This window comes from Mustela lutreola, chromosome 15, assembly GCF_030435805.1.
Source record: "Mustela lutreola isolate mMusLut2 chromosome 15, mMusLut2.pri, whole genome shotgun sequence".
NCBI classification, from domain to species: Eukaryota; Metazoa; Chordata; class Mammalia; order Carnivora; family Mustelidae; genus Mustela; species Mustela lutreola.
In genome coordinates this window covers 22,631,361-22,653,455 of record NC_081304.1, presented here as the reverse complement: position 1 = coordinate 22,653,455, position 22,095 = coordinate 22,631,361, and the positions used below count along the sequence as shown (strand labels likewise).

The following is a 22,095-nucleotide window of genomic DNA, read 5'->3' as shown; positions in this document are numbered from 1 at the left end:
GGAGGAAGCAGGCTCCCTGCAGAGCAGAAAGCCCGATGTGGGTCTCAATCCCAGGACCCTGAGATCATGACCCGAGCCAAAGGCAGAGACTTAACCCACTGAGCCACCCAGGTGCCCCATAACTCACCCTTTTTAATAGCTATATGATTAGCTTCTTTAAACCATAGCTTCCTAATCTGTAAAATGGAGTAATAATGAGATCATGGAAATGATTCAAAGATTGAATGAGGGAACATACATAAAGTGCTTAGCACTATTGGCATCAAAAGCACATGGATGACAGACCATTATTTGAAACCAGTGCTGTCCAACAGAAATAGAATGTCACCCTCATAGGTCATGTAGAATTTTCTAGTAGCCACATTAGGGGAGTGAAATTAATTTTAATAATTTATCTAACCCAACACATCCAAAATACTATAATTTTGACATGTCATCAATACCAAAATTATTGAGTTATATTTACAGTCATTTTTCCAGTATTAGATTTTTAAAAAGATTTTATTTCTTTAACCCACAGAGAGAGATCACAAGTAGGCAGAGAGGCAGGCGGTGGGAGAGGAGAAGCAGGTTCCCCACTGAGCAGAGAGCCTGATATGGGAGTCGATTCCAAGACCCTGAGATCACAACCCTAGCGGAAGGCAGAGGCTCAACCCACCAAGACACCCAGGCACCCTCCAGTATTAAATTTTTAAAAGTCCAGCGTTCCTGGGTGGTTCAGTAGGTTAAAGCCTCTGCCTTTGGCTCAGGCCATGATCCCAGAGTCCTGGGATCAAGTCCCGCATCCGGCTTCCTGCTCAGCAGGGAGCCTGCTTCCCCCACCCCCGCCTACTTGTGATCTCTGTCAAATAAATAAAATAAAATCTAAAAAATTTTTTTTAAAAATCCAGAGTTAAGTTACACTTACAAGCACCTCCCAGTGTGAAACAGCTCTGTTTTAAGCGCTCAGACTGAAGAAGACAGCCCAAAATGTTCTACTTCGGCTCTCCTTCGAGCTAGGGTAACTGTCTGAGAGTTTAGTCTGGTAACCAATTTAGGCCTTAAATGCTGACTAGACTCTCGTCCCCTGTTTCATGCCATCTCATCTTTCTCACAGACATTGCCCTAATATCATAAATACAACCAGCTCTGATTTTCTGTGTTTCCACAGCTCTTGCTTGGAAGGGCTCCGGGTAAGTTGCCCAAGAAGCGAGTTTTGATTGACAGCCTTGAGAATCCAACCATGAGTAAAAGCGATGGCCTTCCTTCTTATCTTGTGGTTGAAATGCCTGTGAGATGCTTAGTCTCATGGGACCATAAAAGATTTTGCTCCATCAGCTCAGCTGTCCTTGCCATGTGGGACATGTGGGAGGGCTACTGCCCGTGTTCTGGTCAGACAGAGAGGCATTGGGGCCAGGGAAAACCATCGGGGCTTGGAGTTTTATCCATTATTCTCACAACGAGATGCTAGTTTCCGAGGAGGGAGAAGAAGGCAAGCTGAGGACAAACGTAGGTTGGCACTGGACAGCCTCCCCTAACCCCCACTCCGGGTGGGATCTGTGTGATTAACTTCCAACTCTCTCTTTTTTTTTTTTTTTTTTTTAGATTTTATTTATTTATTTGACAGACAGAGATCACAAGCAGGCAGAGAGGCAGGCAGAAAGAGAGGAGGAAGCAGGCTCCCCGCTAAGCAGAGAGCCCAACGTGGGGCTCGACCCCAGGACCCTGGGATCATGACCTGAACCGGAGGCAGAGGCTTTAACCCACTGAGCCATCCAGGCACCCCAACTTCCAACTCTCTTAATGTTAATACGTGGCTAGAGGGAAAAACAAACTTAGTCTGATGATAGCCATACCTCCAATATCCTGAGGGTCTTCTTGGACAGATGAAAATCCTTGCGAAGTGTGGCTCAATCAGTTAAGGGGTTAAGCATCTTCTTTTAGCAGCTCAGGTCATGATCCCAGGAGTCCCCCCAACCCATGCTCAGTGGGGAGTCTTCTTCTCCCTCTGCGCCTCACCCACTCTTATGGGCTCTCTCTCTCAAATAAATATATAAAATCTTAAAAAAAAACAAAAAAAAGCTAGGAATGCAAGCTGGTGTAGCCACTGTGGAAAACAGTATGGAGGTTCCTCAAAAAAGTTGAAAATAGAGCTGCCCTATGACCCGGCAATTCCATTACTGGGCATTTACCCCAAAGATACAAATGTGAGGAACGGAAGGGGCAACTGCACCCCAGTGTCCATTGACAGAGGAATGGATAAAGAACATGAGGGCTATACATTCAATGGAATATTACACAGCCACCAAAAAGATGAATCTTGCCCTTTGTAGCAATGTGGATGGAGTTAGAGGGTATTACGCTGAGCAAAATAAGTCAATCAGAGAAAGATATCATATGATTTTATTGATACGTGGGATTTGGGAAACAAGGCAGAGGATCATAGGGGAAAGGAGGGAAAAATAAAACAAGACAAAACCAGAGGGGCGCCTGGGTGGCTGAGTGGGTTAAAACCTCTGCCTTCAGCTCAGGTCATTATCTCAGGGTCCTGGGATCAAGCTCCGCATCAGGCTCTCTGCTCAGCAGAGAGCCTGCTTCCTCCTCTCTCTCTCTCTCTCTCTCTCTCTCTCTCTGCCTGCCTCTCTGCCTACTTGTGATCTCTGTCAAATAAATAAATAAAATCTTTAAAAAAATAAATAAAATACCATTTCTTAAAAAAAAAAAAAAAAAAAAAAAGACGAAACCAGAGAGGGAGACAAACCATTAGAGACTCTTAATCTCAGGAAACAAACTGAGGTTTCTGGAGCAGAAGGGGGTGGGAGAGATGGGGTGGCTGGGTGATGGACACTGGGGAGGAGGTGTGAATTGTGGTGAGCGTTGTGTATTGTGTAAGACTGATGAATCACAGACTTGTACCCCTGAAACAAATAATATATTATATGCTAATAATAAAAAAAAGAAAAAAACAAAAACCAAACAACAGCAAATCTAGCACATTGAAAATAAAAAAAAAAAAAAAAAAAAAAGGGAAGAAAGAAAGAAAAGAAAAGATAAAAAGTAAGTCCTTTTGGACATCTTCCTTTTTCCTTACCTCTCCCAACCCCAGAATATATAACCAGCCATTCCGCAGCTCTGGTGCAGCTTCTTTTCCTGCCCAAGGGGTCCTGTCCCCATGCTTTTTGCACCAAAGATATCTCAAGGATTCTTTCTTGGCAGGGGGTTGGTGGGGGAGTGCTCCAGACCTTGTCTGCCTTGGGAACCTCCATCAGTTTCAAGCCTGGCAACCAGGAAGCACTCTGAAACTCAATCATCCCTGAGATACTGAGACAAGGGTTTTGCAAGCTAAGATCGGTCAGTAAGAAGCATGGTTACACTTGCACAGAATGCAGCATCCTGCTGGGGCTGGGGCTAGGGGAAAGACAGTCCTGTGTCCCGAAGGTCCCCAACGGTGTGAGCCTTGCCTTTGAGACTTGAATGCGTGCAAATGTTCTGGAAGCTGTAAAGCCCTCCACAAGGGATCCTTTTATTCTGGGGGGCAGTGAAGGCGGGAGAGAAGCCTCGTGCGGGCCCAACGGAGGAGGCGCTTTGTTTCACGGGGGTGTAGGAAGTACGAGTGGCCGTGGCAGGGAACCCCGCGCCCATTCAGGTTCCTGCAATCTATGGGGTAGATCAAATCTATGTCAGATCTATGGAGTAGCCTGAAAAGAAGGAACTCAGACGGAATAACAGAAACCACCTCTGTGGTGGATACTTCTTGAACGATCAGACCCAAGTAGCAGAAGGGGGAGAAAGCCTGGAGAAGGGCCCATGGGCCTCAATGATCCTCTGAGGTCTCAAGGGTAGTTCCTTCCCCAAAGGGCCTTTTTGGGAAATCATCTCTAACGAAGGGAGAAATTCTTTTGTAGCCTTTCGGTGCCTGATTCTAATCCACCCTGGGCCGTGATCCCACCCCCACCCACGCCCCCACAGTGTTTATATCTCAGAAAGTGATTTTCCCCAGAAACTGAGAATCTGAATGACGAAGACCAGGCCGGGAAGGAATTCGTTCCAGAAATGCTCCCAGTGCCTCTGGCACTTTGCTCTGCATTTCTTCATTTTGTGTCCTTTTTTTGTGCCGGGGGCTGACTGTGAGTCATCTATTTGGGTGCCTGAGCCCTGCAAGCTAATTTGTGCTTTTGTGCCAAATCACCAGAAACCGGCAGACCCAGCCCTGGGGCGGGCAATGAGTGAGAATTGCTTCCCTGTCTAAAGATCCATTGTCCTGCTTCTGGAAGCTGCCAGAACATCAACCTTCTCCCCTGAAGGAGAGGAAGCCGGCCAAGGGAGAAATGAGGATTCTAAATTTGGGTCTTCTGGTTATTCTGTGAGCCTACGGATAGGCAGTCCCCTCCTTAGCTGGGCTTGAAGGTTATCCCACCCCTCCCCCTGGGGTCTGCTAACCTGCAGCCCACCTGAACCCAAGGCTTGCAAGAGAGTCACCGCTGGACTTTTCTTGGCTTTATGTGCCTTTGAAAGAAAATGAAGGTTTTTCACCTTATTCCTTTCCATCAAAATACCTGTGAGAGTGATTTCTCGGGTAAGGAAGAGAAGGGTTTCTGTTTGGGTTAAGAAGCATGTCTCTCCTACATTCGCCCTTTCTACAAATAGGCAAATGCCTATGGAGTGCCAGACCTCAATGTTGGGACTTTATTAGTTTAATCTGTTTTTTTTTTTAAATTCCAACGTCATTAAAATACAGTGTTATATTATTTTCAGGTGTACGATATAGTGATTCAACAATTCTATATATTACGATAAGTACACTCATAAACCCCATCATCTGTTTCACCCATCCCCCAACCCCCCTTCCCTCCGATAACTATCAGTTTGTTCTCCACTGTTAAGAGTCTGTTTCTTAGGTGCCGGGGTGCCTCAGTGGGTTAAGCCTCTGCCTTTGGCTAGGCTTACTAGGGTCCTGCTTTCCCCTCTCCCTCTGCCAGCCTCTCTGCCTACTTGTGATCTGTCAAAAATAAATAAATAAATTTTTAAAAAAGAGTCTGTTTTTTGGTTTGTTTCTTTTTTTTCCTTTGTTCGTTTGTTTCCATCCTTAAATTCCACACGTGAGTGAAATCATGTGTTATTTGTCATTCTTTGCCTCATTTTGCTTAGCATTATACCCTCTAGATCCATCCATATTGTTGCAAATGGCAAGATTTCATTTTTTTATGGCTGAGTAATATTCCATTGTGTATACACACTACATCTTCTTTATCCACTCATATATTGAGGAATATTTGCATTGCTTCCATGGTTTGGCTATTGTAAATAAAGCTGCCGTAAACATAGGGAGTGCATATCTTTTCGAATTAGTATTTTTCTATTTTTTGGGTAAATACCCAGTGGTGGAATTACTGAATCCTATGGTAGTTCTATTTTTAATTTTTTGAGGAACTGCCATCCTGTTTTCCATACTGACTGCACTAATTTGCATTCTCGCCAACAGTGTGCGAGGGTTCCTTTTTGTCTATATCCTTGCCAACACTTATTATTTCTTGTGTTTTTTATTTTAGCCATAGTGTGAGGTGATACTTCATTGGGATATTTTTAAAAGATTTTATTTATTTATTTGACAGCAATCACAAGTAGGCAGAGAGGCAGGCAGAGAGAGAGAAGGAAGCAGGCTCTCCGCTGAGCAGAGAGCAGATGCAGGTCTTGATCCCATGACCCCGGAATCATGACCTGAGCCGAAAGCAGAGGCTTTAACCCACTGATCCACCCAGGCACCCCTTCATTGTGATTTTGATATACGTTTCCCTGATGATGAGTGATGTTGAGCACCTTTTCATGTGCCCGTTGGCAATCTGTGTGTCTTCAGAGAAATGTCTCTTCATGTCTTCTGTCCATTTTTTAATTGGATTATTTTGGGGTTTTTTGGTGTTTAGTTGTACAAGTTCTTTATATATTTTGGATACTAACATTTTGTCAGGTATGTCTTTTACAAATATCTTCTCCCATTCAGTGTCTTTTTGTTTTATTGATTGTTTCTTCTGCTGTGCAGAAGCTTTTTATTTTGATGTAGTCCCAATAGTTTATTTTTGCTCTTACTTCCCTTTCTTTAGGAGACATATCTAGAAGTCGCTGCTATGGTCCATGTCAGAGACATCATCGCTTATGTCCTCTTTAAGGATTTTTATGGTTTCAAGCCTCACATTTAGGTCTTTAATCCACTTAGAGTTTAATTTTTGTGTGTGCATATGGTATAAGATAGGGGTCTAGTTTCATTCTTCTGCCTGTAACTGTTTGGTTTTCCCAACACCATTTGTTGAAGAGACTGTCTTTTTCCCATTGTGTATTCTTGCCTCCTTTGTTGAAGATTAATTGACCATATAATTGTGGGTTTATTTCTGGGCTCTCTGTTCTGTTCCATTGATCTCTGTGTCTGTTTCTGTGCCAGGACCACGCTGTTTTGATTACTGCAACTTTGTAGTAGATCTTGATATCTGGGATTGTGATACCTCCAGTTTTATTTAGAGTAATCTGTTTTTAATTTAGGTTTAACAGGAACTAGAAGGATAAACTCAGTGCCTCAGCTGATCTCTTACAAAACAGTAAGACTTGAGTATTGAACCCTTCAAAATTAATCACCGAGGGAAGTTGTCAGGGGTTGATTTCTGCAGGCTGAATCCTACAATATCCCTTTCTCATATTCTTTCTTTCCCCCCCTAAAGAACATGAAAATAAGTCTTTTGAAGATAAATATAGAAAGCTAAGAATGGAGAGGGAAGAGAAGTTAGTTTCAGTGCCTGTTTTGGTCAGAGTCACAGGAGCCACCCAGTTGCAAGGATGTCTGTCAACATCTATCCCCATCCTGGGGGAAGTGGGACGCTTTTGGAGAGGAATATGCTGTCTGCTGAACAGATCGCCAGCGGAGCGCCTCCTTCTGGTGGAAACCATACCCAAACATAAAGGCAGCAGAAAGTGCCAGAAAATCCCATCCCCAGGCGCCACTCTCCCCACCCCACCGCCACCGCCCATAATGAGTCCCGCTGTGGTTAGTAATTAGCAAGTAAAATCTAGCAAGAAAAAAAGAAGCCAAGGTCTTCTGCCGCGCGAGGTTTGTCTCCAAATACTGGAATGTTTAATCCTCACAAAAGCCTGATAAGGCAGGTGCTTCTATTTTCTTCCTTCCTTCCTTCCTTCCTTCCTTCCTTTCTTTTTTTTTTTTTTTTTTTTAAGATTTATTTATTTGAGGGAGAGAGTGCAGTGTGCAAGTGGGGGAAGAGGCAGAGGGAGAGAGACTTTCAAGCAGACTCCCCACTGAGCAGAGAACCCAACATAGGGCTCCATCCAATGACCCTGAGATCACGACCTGAGCCGAAATCAAGAGTCATATGCCTAACCACCTGAGCCCCCCAGGTGCTGCCAGGTGCTACTCTTTCTACCACTTTCTTTTAACTAATGCTGCAGGCAAGCAAGGACATCAAGTCATTGTGTAAGGTCACAGAGGTGATATATGGCATCACCAGTGTTCAACTCGGACTTGATAACATTAGAGCCCTTGGGCTTACCCACCATAGGTGCTAGTCCTGAGAACCAGCAGCCTGGGGGCTCTCAGGCTTTCTGTGTGGTTGTGGGCAAGTCGTTCCTGACCTGCCCGGCTTTCACAGGCCTCGGTTTGTCCCTCTGTAAAACGAAGGGATTGGGGAAGTGGACAACGCCATTCTTGTAGCCTGGGCTCGGCTCATCTAGACAAGAACACCTCGGGTAACAGCCTCCAAGGTGTGTGGCTCAAAGGGTGGCAGGAGCACCCCGAGAGGGTTTGTTTCTAGAGGGCTAACATCTAGCAAACTAGGGGTCAGTCACTCCATCTGTGGGGCCTCAGAAATTCAGCAAATTCCCTCATGTGCTTTGCACCTCAGTGGCTGCCTTGTAAGGGAGAGCTAACCACAGACCTGCCTCACAGGAGACAACCCAAATAAATCTTGTGACACACCGCCTGGAACCTAGTCAGCACTTAGTAAATGTGAGCTGCTACCCATCCCTTCGTCATCTCAGAGGATGAAAGTAAATAGATCAGGGCTTTTGTAAGAAAGTCTGGCTAATTCCCAGTTTTGTTAGTTTTGGTTCCTCCTTCAGCATGAAGAGGGCTGAATACTCATCTCAGGAGGCAGGAGGAAGAGCAAAGTCAGCTGGGCAGATGTGGCTCAGTCCGTAGAGGAACAGAGAGTGGTGTGGGCAGCTCGAGAGAGGGGACACCGTGGGCCCTGGGCAGCCTGCCTTTTAGGCCTTGAGGAGAGGTTCTGGAAATGACTTCCGGTTCCTGGGGCGGGGTGGGGGGGGCAGCAAGGCAAAGGGCTCTCCATTCGGCACTTGACTGACCACATCTGAGTTAGTTGAGAGCCACTTATCTGTGAATTCAAAGTGGGATCTAAACTAAGGGAATTGTGAGGTGGGTCAGTGGAAGAGAGACGGGACTTGTTACTTCTGGAGGATTTTCGGCCTTTCCTCAGCTGTGCACAGGGAGCCTTATATTATACCTTTTGGACCCTTGATCTGAAGAAAAAACCTTTGAAGAGGGCCGACTGAAGCCAGAAGGGGAGGTTGGATTGTATGACTGGGAGTGTATATGCTGAAATATTATTGGCCTGCATTCAGATAGTTCCTTTTCGGTGCTTTTAACTTTGTGGAAAACTGTGGGCACGATTTACCTGTCTCTAGGGACGAAATGTAAAAATGTCTTACGAACATCAGAAACCTCACCCCCCAAAGACTGTCTCTTTGGTTTCAGCAGTTCAAGTGAGGATTCCCCCTCCCCACTTCCTTGCTCTCTCCAGTCCCACTGTGGCAGATGAAGTCATCAGTTGTCCTCCATTCAAGAAGGAGACTAGCACAGAGGCCTGAGCTTCGGTTCTGTAAAGCTTTGTGGAGAGTGCTTCCAAATCTTCGTGTGAGGGGGTCCCCGAGTGAGCTGGAGGCGGGGGGGGGGGAGGCAGGAACAATGAGGACTTTTTTTTTTTTTAAGATTTTTAAAGATTTTTTAAGATTTTATTTATTTATTTGACAGACAGAGATCACAAGTAGGTAGAGAGGCAGAAGGAGAGAGGAGGGGAGGCAGGCTCCCCGCTGAGCAGAGAGCCCCCAGGACCTTGGGATCATGACCTGAGCTGAAGACAGAGGCTTTAACCCACTGAGCCACCCAGGCGCCCCCATTGAGGACATTTTTAAGCTCTTGGGACTGTGTAAATAAATACCTGACAAGCTCACAGTTTCAGGATCCAAGAACAAGGACCTGAAGTCATCGTTGTATGTCTTTGCGAGCCTCTCTACAGGCCTGGGAGGACTCTGTGACTCCACAGTCCGCTTCCGTTCTAACTGTGGTTGGGCAGCTCTGGCACCACCTGGTCGTCCCCAGGGAACAACCTCAGCTGGGAATCCAAAGCCCTGGTTTTGGAGATTGTCTAGGCGACTTACTAGCCGTGTGACCTTGGACAAGTCACTTGATGGTGCCTGACGCATGGTAGGTGCTTCATGAGTATGGATCAAATTAAGAAATAAACAAGTAAACCCTGTTTGAATCTCAGTTTCCTTATCTGGGAAATGGGGGAATAACACCTCCCCAATAGGCTACACTCATGTAAGTAAACTTGCCTCCTAGAAGTGCTTCCCAGACTTTCTCGGGCCTCACATGAGTTACCTGGGGAGCTCCTCAAGCACAGATTCTGGGTCGGATGGGCCTAACTTCTGCATTTTCTGCTAATCCTTCGAGGATGGTGATCCAGACCACACTTGGAGTAGCTACATCCAAGACCCTAAAGTCCTTGAAATTATTAACCTTATCTTTCCAGCCCGTGGAATCTGGACAGACTCCAAGGCTAGACTAACCAGTTGATCCCAGGGCGCCAATCCTGGAGGGGTTTCCTGGGACGTAGGACCCTCAGTGTTCAAACCAAGAAAGTTCTAGGCAGACTTTCGTAACCCCGTCAGGATAATGGGCAGGAAAGGGTTGAGCTGCTGTGTGAACTGGGGGAAGAATAAAAAAGCAGGTGAGGTAGTCAGCTAAGGAGAGGGGCATCTTCCCACCCAGAGAAGTTGGGTGACTTGGCCCACATCACACAGCTTCTCAGCGACAGGGCTTCTACTGCTCCTGGCTTCTAAGCAGTTAGACACCTCGGCACTTTCTGCACTAGTCTTTGCTGCCTTCTGCAACACATTCCTCCTCACTCGGCAAACACAGTGTGTTTATTTATAAACCAGCTTGTTTGGAACCTAAAATTTGGCGCAGCTGATTTTGGCTGTGAGGGGTTCAAATTTTTCCTCTCTTCGTTTTGGTCTGCTTTGTTTTGTGTTTTGTGAACGAAAAGCGCAAAGTAATAAAAGCACAATGAGGCCACTAGAGTGGTTTGACTGCGAAGCCTCCAGAAATGTGGCAGCCTCATCGCATGCAGATGGATTTTGTGTCTCTAGATGGTAGATTGGAAACCCACGAGGTTTACTTCCAGGGATTTACAAACTTCAAATAAATAAAGAGCTGGGATCTCTTTCCAAGCTGTTTCTCCTGGAGGCAAGATGGGAGGTTGGGAGAAGCAGCCAGGATGGGGCAGGTTTCTGGAGGCTGCTCCTAGGCTCCTTAGTCCAGTTCCTGAGAGGAGATGGACTCCGTTCATCGGGCCAAGGCAGGAGCTGCAATTTGCAGAACACACTCGGAATTCCTTTTTTTTTTTTTTCACTCAGAATTCTTGGCATTTTATTTTGCACACTGCTGAAGTCTTAGAAGAAAGTGGCTTTTATCCCCCCCTAAAATTTTATTTATTTGTCAGAGAAAGAATGAGAAGGCACAAGCAGGGGAAGTGGCAGGCAAAGGGAGAAGCAGCCTCCCCGCTGAGCAAGGAGCCTGATGTGGGGCTCGATCCCAGGACTTGGGATCATGACCTGAGCCAAAGGCAGCCGCTTAACCAACTGAGCCACCCACCCAGGCCTCCCAAGGTTGCTTTTTATTATTAACACTGAGTATAAGTTCAGGTTTTTGTTGGGAGGTGGAGTGGGGGGAAAAGCGGGTGTAGACAGAGACACACAGAGAGAGAGGCAGAGAGGTTGGCTGCATTTTCTCTGACTCTACCTGGTGTGGATTCCCGAGGCCACAGAGTCTGCCGGCAGCTCCCCATCAGTGCTCTGTGCAAATCTGTCATCCTTTCCAGGACCAGGAGAAGGGAGTCTTAGCCTTGTCCACAATCACATGAGTGATTCAGTGATTCAGTCCTTTCAAAATGGTGAGGTTGGGGCGCCTGGGTGGCTCAGTGGGTTAAAGCCTCTGCCTTCGGCTCAGGTCCTGATCTCAGGGTCTCAGGGTCCCAGAGTTGGGCTCTCTGCTCAGCGGGGAGCCTGCTTCCCCCTCTCTCTGCCTGCCTCTCTGCCTGCTTGTGATCTCTGCCTGTCAAGTAAATAAATAAAATCTTTTAAAAACAAACAAACAAACAAACAAACAAACAAAAAACGGTGAGGTTGGGGGGCAGCTTTTGCCACTGCCTTAAACCTGAGGAAGGCATCAACTTCCTCCGATGTTTTTGGCAATACAATGCACACGTGTGTGCACACCTCCATGTGCATATACACATGGGGATACTGTGCAGAGGGGAGTCCTAATAAAACACACGAACTGAAAAATTTGCTTTCTGTGGTCCATAAAGAACATGAACAGTGACCAAAGGACACTCTCCACCTCGGCTCTAGGCTGAGACCGAAAAAGTGGCCTCCAGCATCGCAGGCCTGCTGCGGGGAGCGGGTGGTACCTGATTCTGGTGGGAGGGAGATGGCCAGTCACGTGAGCTCGGAAACCCCATCTGCATTCCTGGTGTTGGGGTTGATGGGTGGGCTCATATGTCCATGTTCTAGAATCAGAAACCCTGAGACCTCACAGGACACATCCATGCCCCTGGGTCCCCAGATGAAAGGAGCACAGGAGGTGCTCTCAGCCTGACCCCGGTCCCCCCTCATGTCCAGCCTCTGTGTTCCTCGTTCCTCTTCTTTCCCTCATGCTGGCTCTTTTAAGAGTTCTGGTATAAAGCAGAGCTTCCCTGAGAAGTTCTCACTTCTGAGTGCAACACAGAAGCCTCCAGAGTCCTGATTCACAGGCTTGAGGTTTCCTGTCGCAGTGGCGAACTTTCATGAATCCCACCCTCCCACTCAGCAATGAGATCACCGTGAGGACACGCGAAGGCCCCGTGTGGGAAAGGTACTGCCAGTCACCTGCTTTCCCTGGAGACTGTGCGTGCTGGTGGGGCGGAAGGTCCTGGGCAGCTGCACGCCCTCTGGGGTTGACTGTACACATATGTGCAATATGACTTGGCCTTGTTGGACTGCCAGCCAGGCATGGAAGGTTGACCGCAAGACCCCTGTGTCTCCTTCGGGTCACTCATTCCCCAAGTGAGCCTCTCTCTCTAGCTACCCGGTGAGCCTGCTCTAAATGTTGGAGTAGAATTCCAACATGTGGGAGACCCTTCTTGTCTCCAGTTCTAAGGGTAGCTGGAACCAGGGTTAACTCCGTGAGATGCCAGGCTCTGTATCTTGGGAGCGCTGGGCTATCTGTTTTGGGTCGAGAAGTCCAAAGACTTAATATCCAGTGACACATCTTTAGCTCTTTATGCTGTAAACGGGCTGCCTGCTGCCTTGACCACTGTCCTTGCTGGGGTCAGTCAGGTTCACTCTGACCTGGCAGAGAAATCTCGAGCTTTGTCCAGCTGCAGAGGTTACGGCAGAGGCCTCACACCTGCCTACCTTCCTTTCTTCCTCCCTTCCAGATTTTATTTAAGAGAGAGCACAAGCAGGAGGAGGGGCGGGGGGGGGGGAGAAGCAGACTCCCCACTGACTAGGGAGCCTTTGGTGGGTCTTGATCCCTGGACTCCAGGATCATGACCTGAGCCAAAGGCAGATGCTTAACTGACTGAGCCACCCAGGTGCACCCCCCCCCCCCACCTTTCTTCCCTCTCAATGCTCTTTCCCTTCAGGATTCCAGAGCAGGGGGACAGAGCTCCCACTGGGAAGAGGCTTGCTGGAGTCTAGGAGTGGGGTAAATGGTGCTGTGCCCTGCATTTGGCCACAACAGGAACTGCCCCACTGGCCAGTTTCGACCCATAGAGGTCACAGACACTTTGCTATTCAGGCAAGGGCAGAAATCACCCTCCTGCCGGCCGGGAATTCTGGGAGCCCAGATCATTTCAGTGCCTGGCTGCTCTTCTCTCATTAAGACAGCTCGGTTACAGACCTTTCTGTCCTTCAGAAGCTTGGAAAGAACCCTCTTCTCCTGGCTGAGCTCTTTTCTGTGTCTCACATTCTGACTCTCCCCATAGCTCTTCCTTGTCTGGTTTATGGAAAAAAAAAATACACACACACACAGCCGAGGTCCAGCATGTTTCCCACGCAGACTATCAATAGTGCCTTCACTGCCGATAAACCACGAAGCATCTGGAAAACCATGGGTCAAGTGTTTGGATGTGTCTGGTTATTTGCGGACTCGCTACCCGCCACCTCAGGAGACCTGGTCCTTAAACTGACTTCTTTCTTTTACAGTTATCTCCGGTGATGTGCATAAAAGGGCGTGACTCAGTGGGGATTGATTAAACATTTATTTGCTGCTGATATTCTTTACTCTGAATGAGGTTGAGCTATAGATTTTAATTTTAAAATTCTCTTCAGAAGCAACCCCAACTCATCCCTGGGACAGAATTCCCTTAGAACCAGGTGAAGTTTGGGAGCCTAAAGGCTTTGTTCCAAAAGCTTCCAGCAGAGCTGGGCGGTTGGAAACGACTCTCCAGATCAAGGTTTTCCACAGAAAGTCCCTCCTTCCCACACCAGCTTCCTCTGTTCCCATCCCTTCCTGCAGTTTTGCTCCTTGACAGAATCCAGCGGAAGTTCCCTGTGGAGTAAGTCTCTAGAAGTCCTCCTACCACCCTGTTTCTTCTCTTTAATGGCTATAAAAATCCAGCTCAGAGGAGAAAAGGTACTAGTCTGGTAGGCCCTGCCTTTGAAGGTACTTCCTGGCGCTGACAGAAGGACAGGCTGCGAATACCAGGGACTCGACACCAGGGACTCGACACGTGCCGTCAGAGTCTGGAGCCCCACACCGAGATGCACCCATGCCCGGCAGGGCTGGCCAGGCCAAGTCTGGGCCGCCGTTGGGGTAAAGCCCATGAGGCGGCGGGTGGCGCACACGCTCCACGTAAGACTGGTTCTCAGCAGAAAGGGTAACTCTAGGGAGTAAGGCCTAAAAATGCAACTTTCCCCCAACAAGTTCTTTCCTCTCCTGGCATTTGGCTTTCCTCCAGTGACGACATGCCAGACAGAGCCGTCCCTGTGTTTAGCAGATGGCCGGAACGTCTTCAGACTTCCAGTGCCGCCGAGGCTGGGGCAATATACACTGAATCCATAGCCATGAGGACCAGCTCTGGAGTCTATGGACCCTGGGATGTGGCTCCAACCTAGAGCCTTGCTCTCTGTGTCCTGCCGAGGGGTGTTAGGTGCCTCAGGTGGGAAGGGCCGCTGGGGCAGGACCACCGGGGGCGACCATTGAGAGACCCTCACATCAAAACAGGATGAGATGGGGTTGTTGTCCCTTAAACACCTCATGGGGTTGCTTTCCGGGCCCCTTGCTTCAGTATGTGGTGTGCAATGGGCAACCTGGGGCTCTGGCCCCAGAAGCCAGGGTCTCATCTCCATCTTCCCAGCCAGGGCAAGTTCAGAGGAAGCCGAGAAAAGTCACTTCACCGCTTCGCTTCCACTGATCTTTGGGGACCCGGGTCTTCTTTTCTATCCTTCCAAGGGGAGGCCCGGTGCCCTCAGCACTGCTCAGCCTCCACGAAGCCCTCCTTCTCGTGGCCCGAGGGCTCGACCTCCGTGTAGGTGGAGTGGTTGGGGTGGTTGCGGAATCTCACTGCTGGCCAGTGGTGAGGTCTCCGCTGGGGGGGGGGAGGAGTATGACGCAGAGTCAGTGGGGGTGCCCGCACCCACCTGGGACCCCCCCAACCTGCCCCTCCCCCACCAGGGACAGTGCTGAGCACAGAGACTCTCTTCTCAAGGGTGCTGGGGGCCTCCTGTGAGCTAGGCGGAGTTCAACCCCTGTCCAGAAGACCCCCCGACCCCCCGGCAGTGATCTCTCCACTGGTAGGAGCCTTGCTGAGAGCCCAAGGAGTCTAGGAAGAGGTCCTTTTATCCCTCATGGCAAGGACTCCAGAACACAGGTGAGAGCCTTTAGCGATGTACCTAGCGGACTCCTGAGACTGCAAAAAGTGAGGCTGTGGGTGAGAGAGGGAATGATCTGGGAGGCTCTGGAACTGCCAAGATAACCCTTCGGACAGGGTAGACCCTGCAGACAGCTGGGGACCTTATGAACATGCACCTTCCTGGGCCCATTTCAGACCTGCCCCATCAGTGTTTGTGTGGCTGGGGATCTGCAGTTCCCCGGCGGTGATACCCAGGGAGGCTAAAACTTTAGGCTGATGGGTTAGGGCTTACAAGAAACAGGGGCTTCTAAACAAAGAGGAGGAGACCCCCTGCACCTCTGGGTGATCCCTGTCTGGGAGACCTACAGAGGCAGCCTGGCTGGACCACACGCAGAGTTGGGGAGGAGCGGAGAGCAGAGGACAGGACCAGGAGCTCGTGAGCCCTGTGGCCCAGGGAAAAGGGGGCTCTGGCTCTTCTGAATTCCGAGACATTCCAAACCCTAGCACCCTCAGTGAAAGCTCCCAGAGAGAGCAACTCATGATTACTATGTCTTGTCGATTCTGACCTAAGGCAAAGAGGCAGAGATCTCTGTTCCACTATGGCTTGGAGTAAGCAGCCAGCCTAGAATTGGGGGGTGAGAGACCACAAAGCGTTAAAGACTGGCTGCACAGTCCCCAGTGATTTCTCTTGCTTTCCTCTGGGGGCTCTTCTGGTTTCACCAACAGGGGAGCAAAAGGCAGATGGGCGTTCAGCAGGACAGGAGGGGGGCAGCACTCCTGGGGGAGAATGAGGTGGGGGGTTGGTTAGGGACTCAAAGGATGGAGTCAAAGATGGTTCCTCAGGAAGGAACAGGAGCCGGGCAGGTGGGAGGGGAGGGATGAGGTGGGGAGGGGCAGGTGCCCCACGGCTTCGGAAATGCTGATGCGGAGGCAGACAGCGGAGCTGGGCCCAAATCCTACACTGACCTCGATGAAGAAGAGCGCGGCATTGGAGGTGGGGTGGCCGTTGATGTAAATCCCAGCCAGGACAATGGCTGCCACCAGGAGAACCGCTAGCACGATGCCCACAATGGTGCCCAGGTGCACGGGGGGGCCCTTGGTCTTGGGGGACAGGTTGTTCTGAAGGCCTGTGGAGAGACCGTTAGGGTAGGGAGTGGCTACCAGGGAACCAGGAAGGGAGGGCCATGAAGTCCTAGGTTCTGGCAAAATCTCAGAGGTGAAAACCAGCAGAAACTTCGGGCTGGCTTATGACATAGGTTTAAAGGTGGGGCAGGAGTGGGTAACATCGTGAGTGTGGCATTCACGTTGCACTGGGCGGGGCTCAGGTGGCTTACCAAAATCACTTAAAAGTTGCCTAAATGTCCAATAAGTATCAAAGAGAAGTTCTCTCCAATATCCGTGCCACTTAAATGCTTTTCGAGAATTCTCATAGGTTATGTGATGGTGAAGAGTTTTGGATCTGAATATTCCTCCCTGATTGAAATTCAAGTTCTATGGCTTATAAGCTGTGTGACCTCGGGAGAATTACATACCACTCCGGTAGAACAAGGATCATAATGATTACAATAATAATTACCTAATCTTAATGATTACAACCCTAAGGGTTAAAACAGATCATTCACGTCAACTGCTGAAGACCAGGGCTGATGTCTCAGATGACCTCAGCTATTTTGATAACAAAATGACCATATTTTCACCTGTCTGTCACTGTCTGCTACCAGACTGTGGCCTCCTGGAGGGCAAGGACAGTGTCTTCTTACTCATCTCTGTGTCCTTAGCTCTTAGAAAAGATGGCGAGCCCCATGGTAGGAGTTCGATAAAAGAGTGAACCTAGTCCTCTGAGGGCTAATAAACCAGCAGGCAATCTCTCAGAACATTCTGAGCATTTGAAATACATTCCACGGGGGAGGCTGACTATTGCCATAGACTATCAAGCTGGAAGGTCATCTAGTCCGGCCCCTCTCTTGGATGGCTGGAAATACAGACAGGTGAAGTGATTTGCTCAAGGACAGAGTCAGCCAGCCGCTGACAAGCCGGTATTCCCATATTACCTGGGGTGGCTACTTGCCTCTTCTCCCTACCCTACAGGGATGTGCAGATAATGGAGTAGAAAAGACTGATGAACACATAAGCAAAAGAAATGCCAAATCCTTTCCTACAGGTGTCTGGGTGGAAGAGGAATCAGCAGGAGGTGGGGACTAGAAACACACATCCCCATCACTGTCCTCCCCATCCCCTCTCCTCTGCCCTGTCCCAGGGTGGGTGGGGGTGTGGAGTTGGAGTGCACTGTTAGTGCCCCCTACCTGCCAACAGGTGAGGTGACACACCCCCTGCTAGCCTTCCCGATCCTGGCAGTCAGCCCGCAGAGACACGGGTGATCTGATAATCAGGGTTTGGGCTGAAGAGCGCACAGGGTGCAGAGTGAGCGGAACATGGTCAACGCACACTCACGCCCACCGCCCACAGAGCGGTCATGGCTTTGTCTCTGGGGGGAGACTGGATCACCATGTTGCATCAGTAGCCTCTCCCCGCTGTGAGAACCCAAGATAACAATGTCACTGCCCCTGGAGTTTGGAAGGCATTTCCAGTTCCCCTGTGTGGTAGTGTCACAAGAGCCCGAGTTGGCCCAGGGCCAAGAGCAGGGGAGGAGGTGGGACATGTCATGTCACCAGATAGAGAATATCCTTGTACTTAATCTCGGGAGCAAAGGGCCCCAATTTCCAGGGCCCTGTAAAAAGTGAGGTGGACAAGTTTTGTGTACCCTTTGCCCATGCAGGCAAGGAATCCAAGGCAACTCGATGTGGGAGAAGCTGTGCTCCACCCCTCACTGACGGTGAGGCCCAGGGGGACAAGAGGGGCGGCCAACGGTGACAGGCCCCACACTGCCATGCCTGCTCTAGCTCAGCTCTTCCTTCCTCCTCTCGCTCCTTTCAGGGCAGTGAGTAGTCAAGACAGACCTCCAGGAGGTATCTGGCTGATGAGAAATGTCTAGAGGTAGACACGTTCCTTCAATCTAAGTGGGCTAGGGGCCCAGGAGCCCAGCCAGAGGTCTGGAAAGCTCAGGCTGCTGTCACTCCCCTCCCCACCCCACATCAGAGCCAAAGCAAAGAGGCCAGGGGACTGCTGCTCCCTCTTGAGGGGCAGGGTGTTTCTAAGAGGCTGTGGACATGATAGAGAGTGGCAGGAAGCTCTGTACTTACCCTCTCCTCCTGCATAGGGATTCAGCTTGGTGTCATCTTTGAAGAGAAGGAGAGAAGGCGTCAGATCAGTGCAATCATTATGGTCTTGGTCACTTTAGGTTCAGATGGGATTTTTAGGGAGGTTTAGTCTAACCCCACATTTTTTTTTTAAAGATTTTATTTATTTATTTGACAGGCAGAGATCACAAGGAGGTAGAGAGGCAGGCGGTAGGGGCGGAGGTGGGGGGCGAGAAGCAGGTTCCCTGCTGAGCAGAGTGCCCAATGTGGGGCTTGATCCCAGGACCCTGGGATCACAACCTTAGCCGAAAGCAGAGGCCAAATCCTTGCTGACTTGGGGCCTTTGCTCCTGAGCCACCCAGGTGCCCCCAACCCCACATTTTATGTGGATTTAAAAAAGATTTTTTTGAAGACTTCATTTTTAAGTAATCTCTATACCCAATGTGGGGCTCAAACCCACAACCCTGAGATCAAGAGTCTCACGCTGTACCAACTGAGCCAGCCAGGTGCCCCAATCCTTCATTTTAAAGGCAAAGAAACTAAAGCACAGGGAGGGGAGGTGCCTTGCTTCAAGTCACACAGCAGTGTCATGGTGGAGGTCCACAAGCAAGCCAACTTTTCCTAGTCTCGTGTTCATTCATTCAAGCAATATTAATTGGATGTTTACTATGCAGTTGAGCCCTGAGAGTAGGCACTGGGGCTCAACATGGTCTCTGCCCTCAGGGAGTTAACAAGTCGGGGAGAGGGAGTGACAATTAAAACCCAGCATAATGAAGCTCTGACTGGGGGCCTCACCCAGATAAAGGGTGTCAGGACGGGGAGGCGAGACATGGGCAGGGGGAAAGGATTCTAGACAGAGGAAAAAGCATGAGCAAAGGCCCCGAGTCAGCAAGGATTTGGCCAGTTGGGAATAAAAAGCAGGTCAGTATAGCTGGAGGGTGGAGAGGGTGTGAGTAGGGGGTGGTGAGAGATGAGACTAGGGGCGCGGCAGGCTAGGAGGGGCTGAGGAGGGGCCTGTGTTCCAGGTGCAGATCTGCTTGAAGACCTCCCCCTCCTCACCTGTGCACAACTTGGAGGAAAGATGTCTACACTGCAAGGTGTGTGTCCTGTGGCTTCCTAAATCAGTTCCTATGGTTGACCCTCCCTGTGGCTCTTCCCCACAGGTTGTGTTGGGGGCTGTGGCCACAGCAGCTTTTCTCCCACTCAGCCATGGCTGGTTCCCAGCCGCCATTTTGCTGGGGGGGGCGGCATGGAAGGCAAAGTGGCTCCCTCAACAGTGAACTGCACTAGAGTCCCGGGAAGACTCACACAGTGAGGAAATGCATGTGGTAGGTGTTGACTGAGTGGTCATTTTTCTGAGTCAGTTGTCACTTTGTTTTTTTAAAGATTTAATTTATTTATTTGAGTGAGAAAGGGAGAGGGAATGAGGGGTGGGGAGGGGCAGAGAGAGAGAGAGAGAGAGAAAAGCAGACTCCCTGCTGTGCAGGGAGCCTGTTGTGGGGCTCAATCCCAGGAACCGGACTGGAGATCATGACCTGAGCTGAAGGGTAGATGCTTAACTGACTGGACCACCCAGGTGTCCCTGAGTTGTCTCCTCTTGCTGCTAGTGGTGTGTTCTGTTCTGTTCAGCTGCCCATCGCATAAGCCCTTCTCTTGCACACGCTTATTCAGGGTGAAGGTCTGGCTCTCCTTGGAATGAAATGCACAGGTTTGTGGCCGCTGCTTGCCACCCAGAGGTCATTCTGGTTCTCTTTGGAGGAGCGCTCAATCGCAAAAAAAAGCACAACGAAATCCAGCCCCCACACCTCCTGTGCACCCAGCCTTCTCTGCTCCTGAGCTTGGCTGGTGCCAGAGGGGTCCCCGCACTATCCAGCAGCCCGCTCCCACTAACTCCTCTGCTCTCTGGCTCTGCGCTGGCAGGGTGGGTCCCTTTGGCTGTCTCCCCTTCGTTCCCATCTCCCTGTACCCTAAGATAGACCGTGCAGGACAGACTCTAACTCTTGGACTGGATTACTCACTTCCTGTCTCTTCCTTATTCTTTTTCATTTAATTCATCTGAGAATAAATGCTCTCAAAACCTGCACCGTACCCCACTCCCTGTTAATCCTGGACCATCTTAGAATAATGGGAGCTACCCAATCTGCCTTGCTTGTTCACCCCTTTGCTATTTTTTCCAACCCCTCAAATCCACAAAGACCTTTTTTTTTTCTTTTTCAGCACTGGAATGTCTGGGTGGCTCAGTTGGTTAAGCATCTGCCTTCTGCTCAGGTCATGATCCCAGGGTCCTGGGAAGGAGTCCCCATCAGGATCCCTGCTCAGCGAGGAGTCGACTTCTCCCTCTGCCTGCTGCTCCCCCTGCTTGTGTTCTCTATCTGACAAATAAATAAAATCTTTTTTTTTTTTAAAGGTGTTTTTTTTTTTTTTTTCAGCACCAAGAAAAGCAGTCAAGGGGCAAGATCTCCGCTTTCGAGCCAAATGAGACCTGACTCCACCTCTTCCTGCCTGTGTGACCCTGGGCAAGTCACTGACCTCCCTAGACCTTAGTGTCTTCTCTGAGAAATGGAGATATAACAGAATCAGCATGCAGGGTTGTCAGGAGGACCAAGTGAGTGTTGATGCCTGAACAACGTTAGCCCATGGTCAGGCCCCTCAGAATGTTAGCTCACAGCGCGCCTGGGTGGCTCAGTTGTTAAGTGACTGCCTTCAGCTCAGGTCATGATCCTGGGGTCCAGGGATCAACCCCTGTGTCGGGCTCTCTGCTTGGCGGGGAGTCTGCTTCTCCCTCTGTCCCTCACCCTGCTTGTGTCGTTCTCTCTCTCAAATAAACAAATAAAATCTTAAAAAAAAAATGTTAGCTCGCCTATTATTTGCTCCCTCCTCTAGGACTTCCTTCTGGCCAGACCCATGGGTCCATTCTCCCGTTCTTTAGGCTGCAGTGAGAAAGGCAGGGGGGCACCGTGGAAAGTATATTCCACCACTTACTTTGCAGGTAACCCCAAGTAACCAACTTCGCCCCTACGGGCGTTGGTTACCCGTTGGCCGTTTCCATAGCTACCAAATGGGATGGTGGCTGAATAATATTTTAAAACATTTGCCTTTTTCTCTTCTCCTTTCCTCTGTTGTATTTGCCCCTTTCAAGCAGGTACATGGCTCCATGGAGGCGGGACAAGCCCATGTCTTTCTGAGCCTGAGGGCAAAAGGCTAACACCTGGCAGTGATGTATTAAAGAAGGATGAGAGAGAAAAATCTGGGAAGGGTCTGTACCGGGCTTCCCCAGATGCTATGTAGTACCTCTGGGTGGACAGACCTCTGGCAGCTTCAAGAACCCCAGGCCTTGGGATGGCAGAAGTCCCTGAGGGGGGTGTGGGGGGGCAGCTAGACCCTGGAGAGGTGGGGATGGAGCATCAGCATCCCTCCTGAACACAGCTGCCCCACTCCGACCCTCTGTCCACACCAGGTCCCAGGGCCAGGAAGCCGGGCTGAGGAGCACCCCTCCCGCTGAGCACGGTTGGAGGAAAATCAGGCAGTCTTTCGCTCACGTCTGAGTGTGTGGACTGAGTGTGTGGACAGCTACAAGGCTGCTAAGACCTCCCGGATTCTGTGAGGATGGCTATTAAGATGACCTGAGGCGGATCATATGACATTCCGGGCCCTGGGCTGGGACGTCTGTCTTCCCCTTGCCACAGTGAATCCATCCCACCGTCCCGACATGGGCCAGCACCTGGCTC

General features: G+C 49.7%; 1 protein-coding gene and 1 non-coding gene across 2 annotated transcripts in view; both read right to left on the bottom strand.

Moving 5' to 3' along the window:
* Nucleotides 1–13,562: 13,562 nt before the first annotated feature.
* Nucleotides 13,563–22,095, bottom strand: part of PLXDC1 (plexin domain containing 1) — a 56,294-nt gene continuing 47,761 nt past the window's right edge. The window contains exons 12-14 of the mRNA XM_059149300.1: nt 18,371–18,406; nt 16,137–16,297; nt 13,563–14,906 (exon numbers count right to left, since the gene is read on the bottom strand). Of these exons, the coding sequence (XP_059005283.1) occupies nt 14,787–14,906; nt 16,137–16,297; nt 18,371–18,406 (317 nt within the window). The 3' untranslated portion in view covers nt 13,563–14,786. The remainder of the gene's footprint in view (nt 14,907–16,136; nt 16,298–18,370; nt 18,407–22,095) is intronic.
* Nucleotides 18,803–18,875, bottom strand: TRNAK-CUU (transfer RNA lysine (anticodon CUU)). The gene has a single exon. It is a non-coding gene; the product is annotated as a tRNA-Lys (tRNA).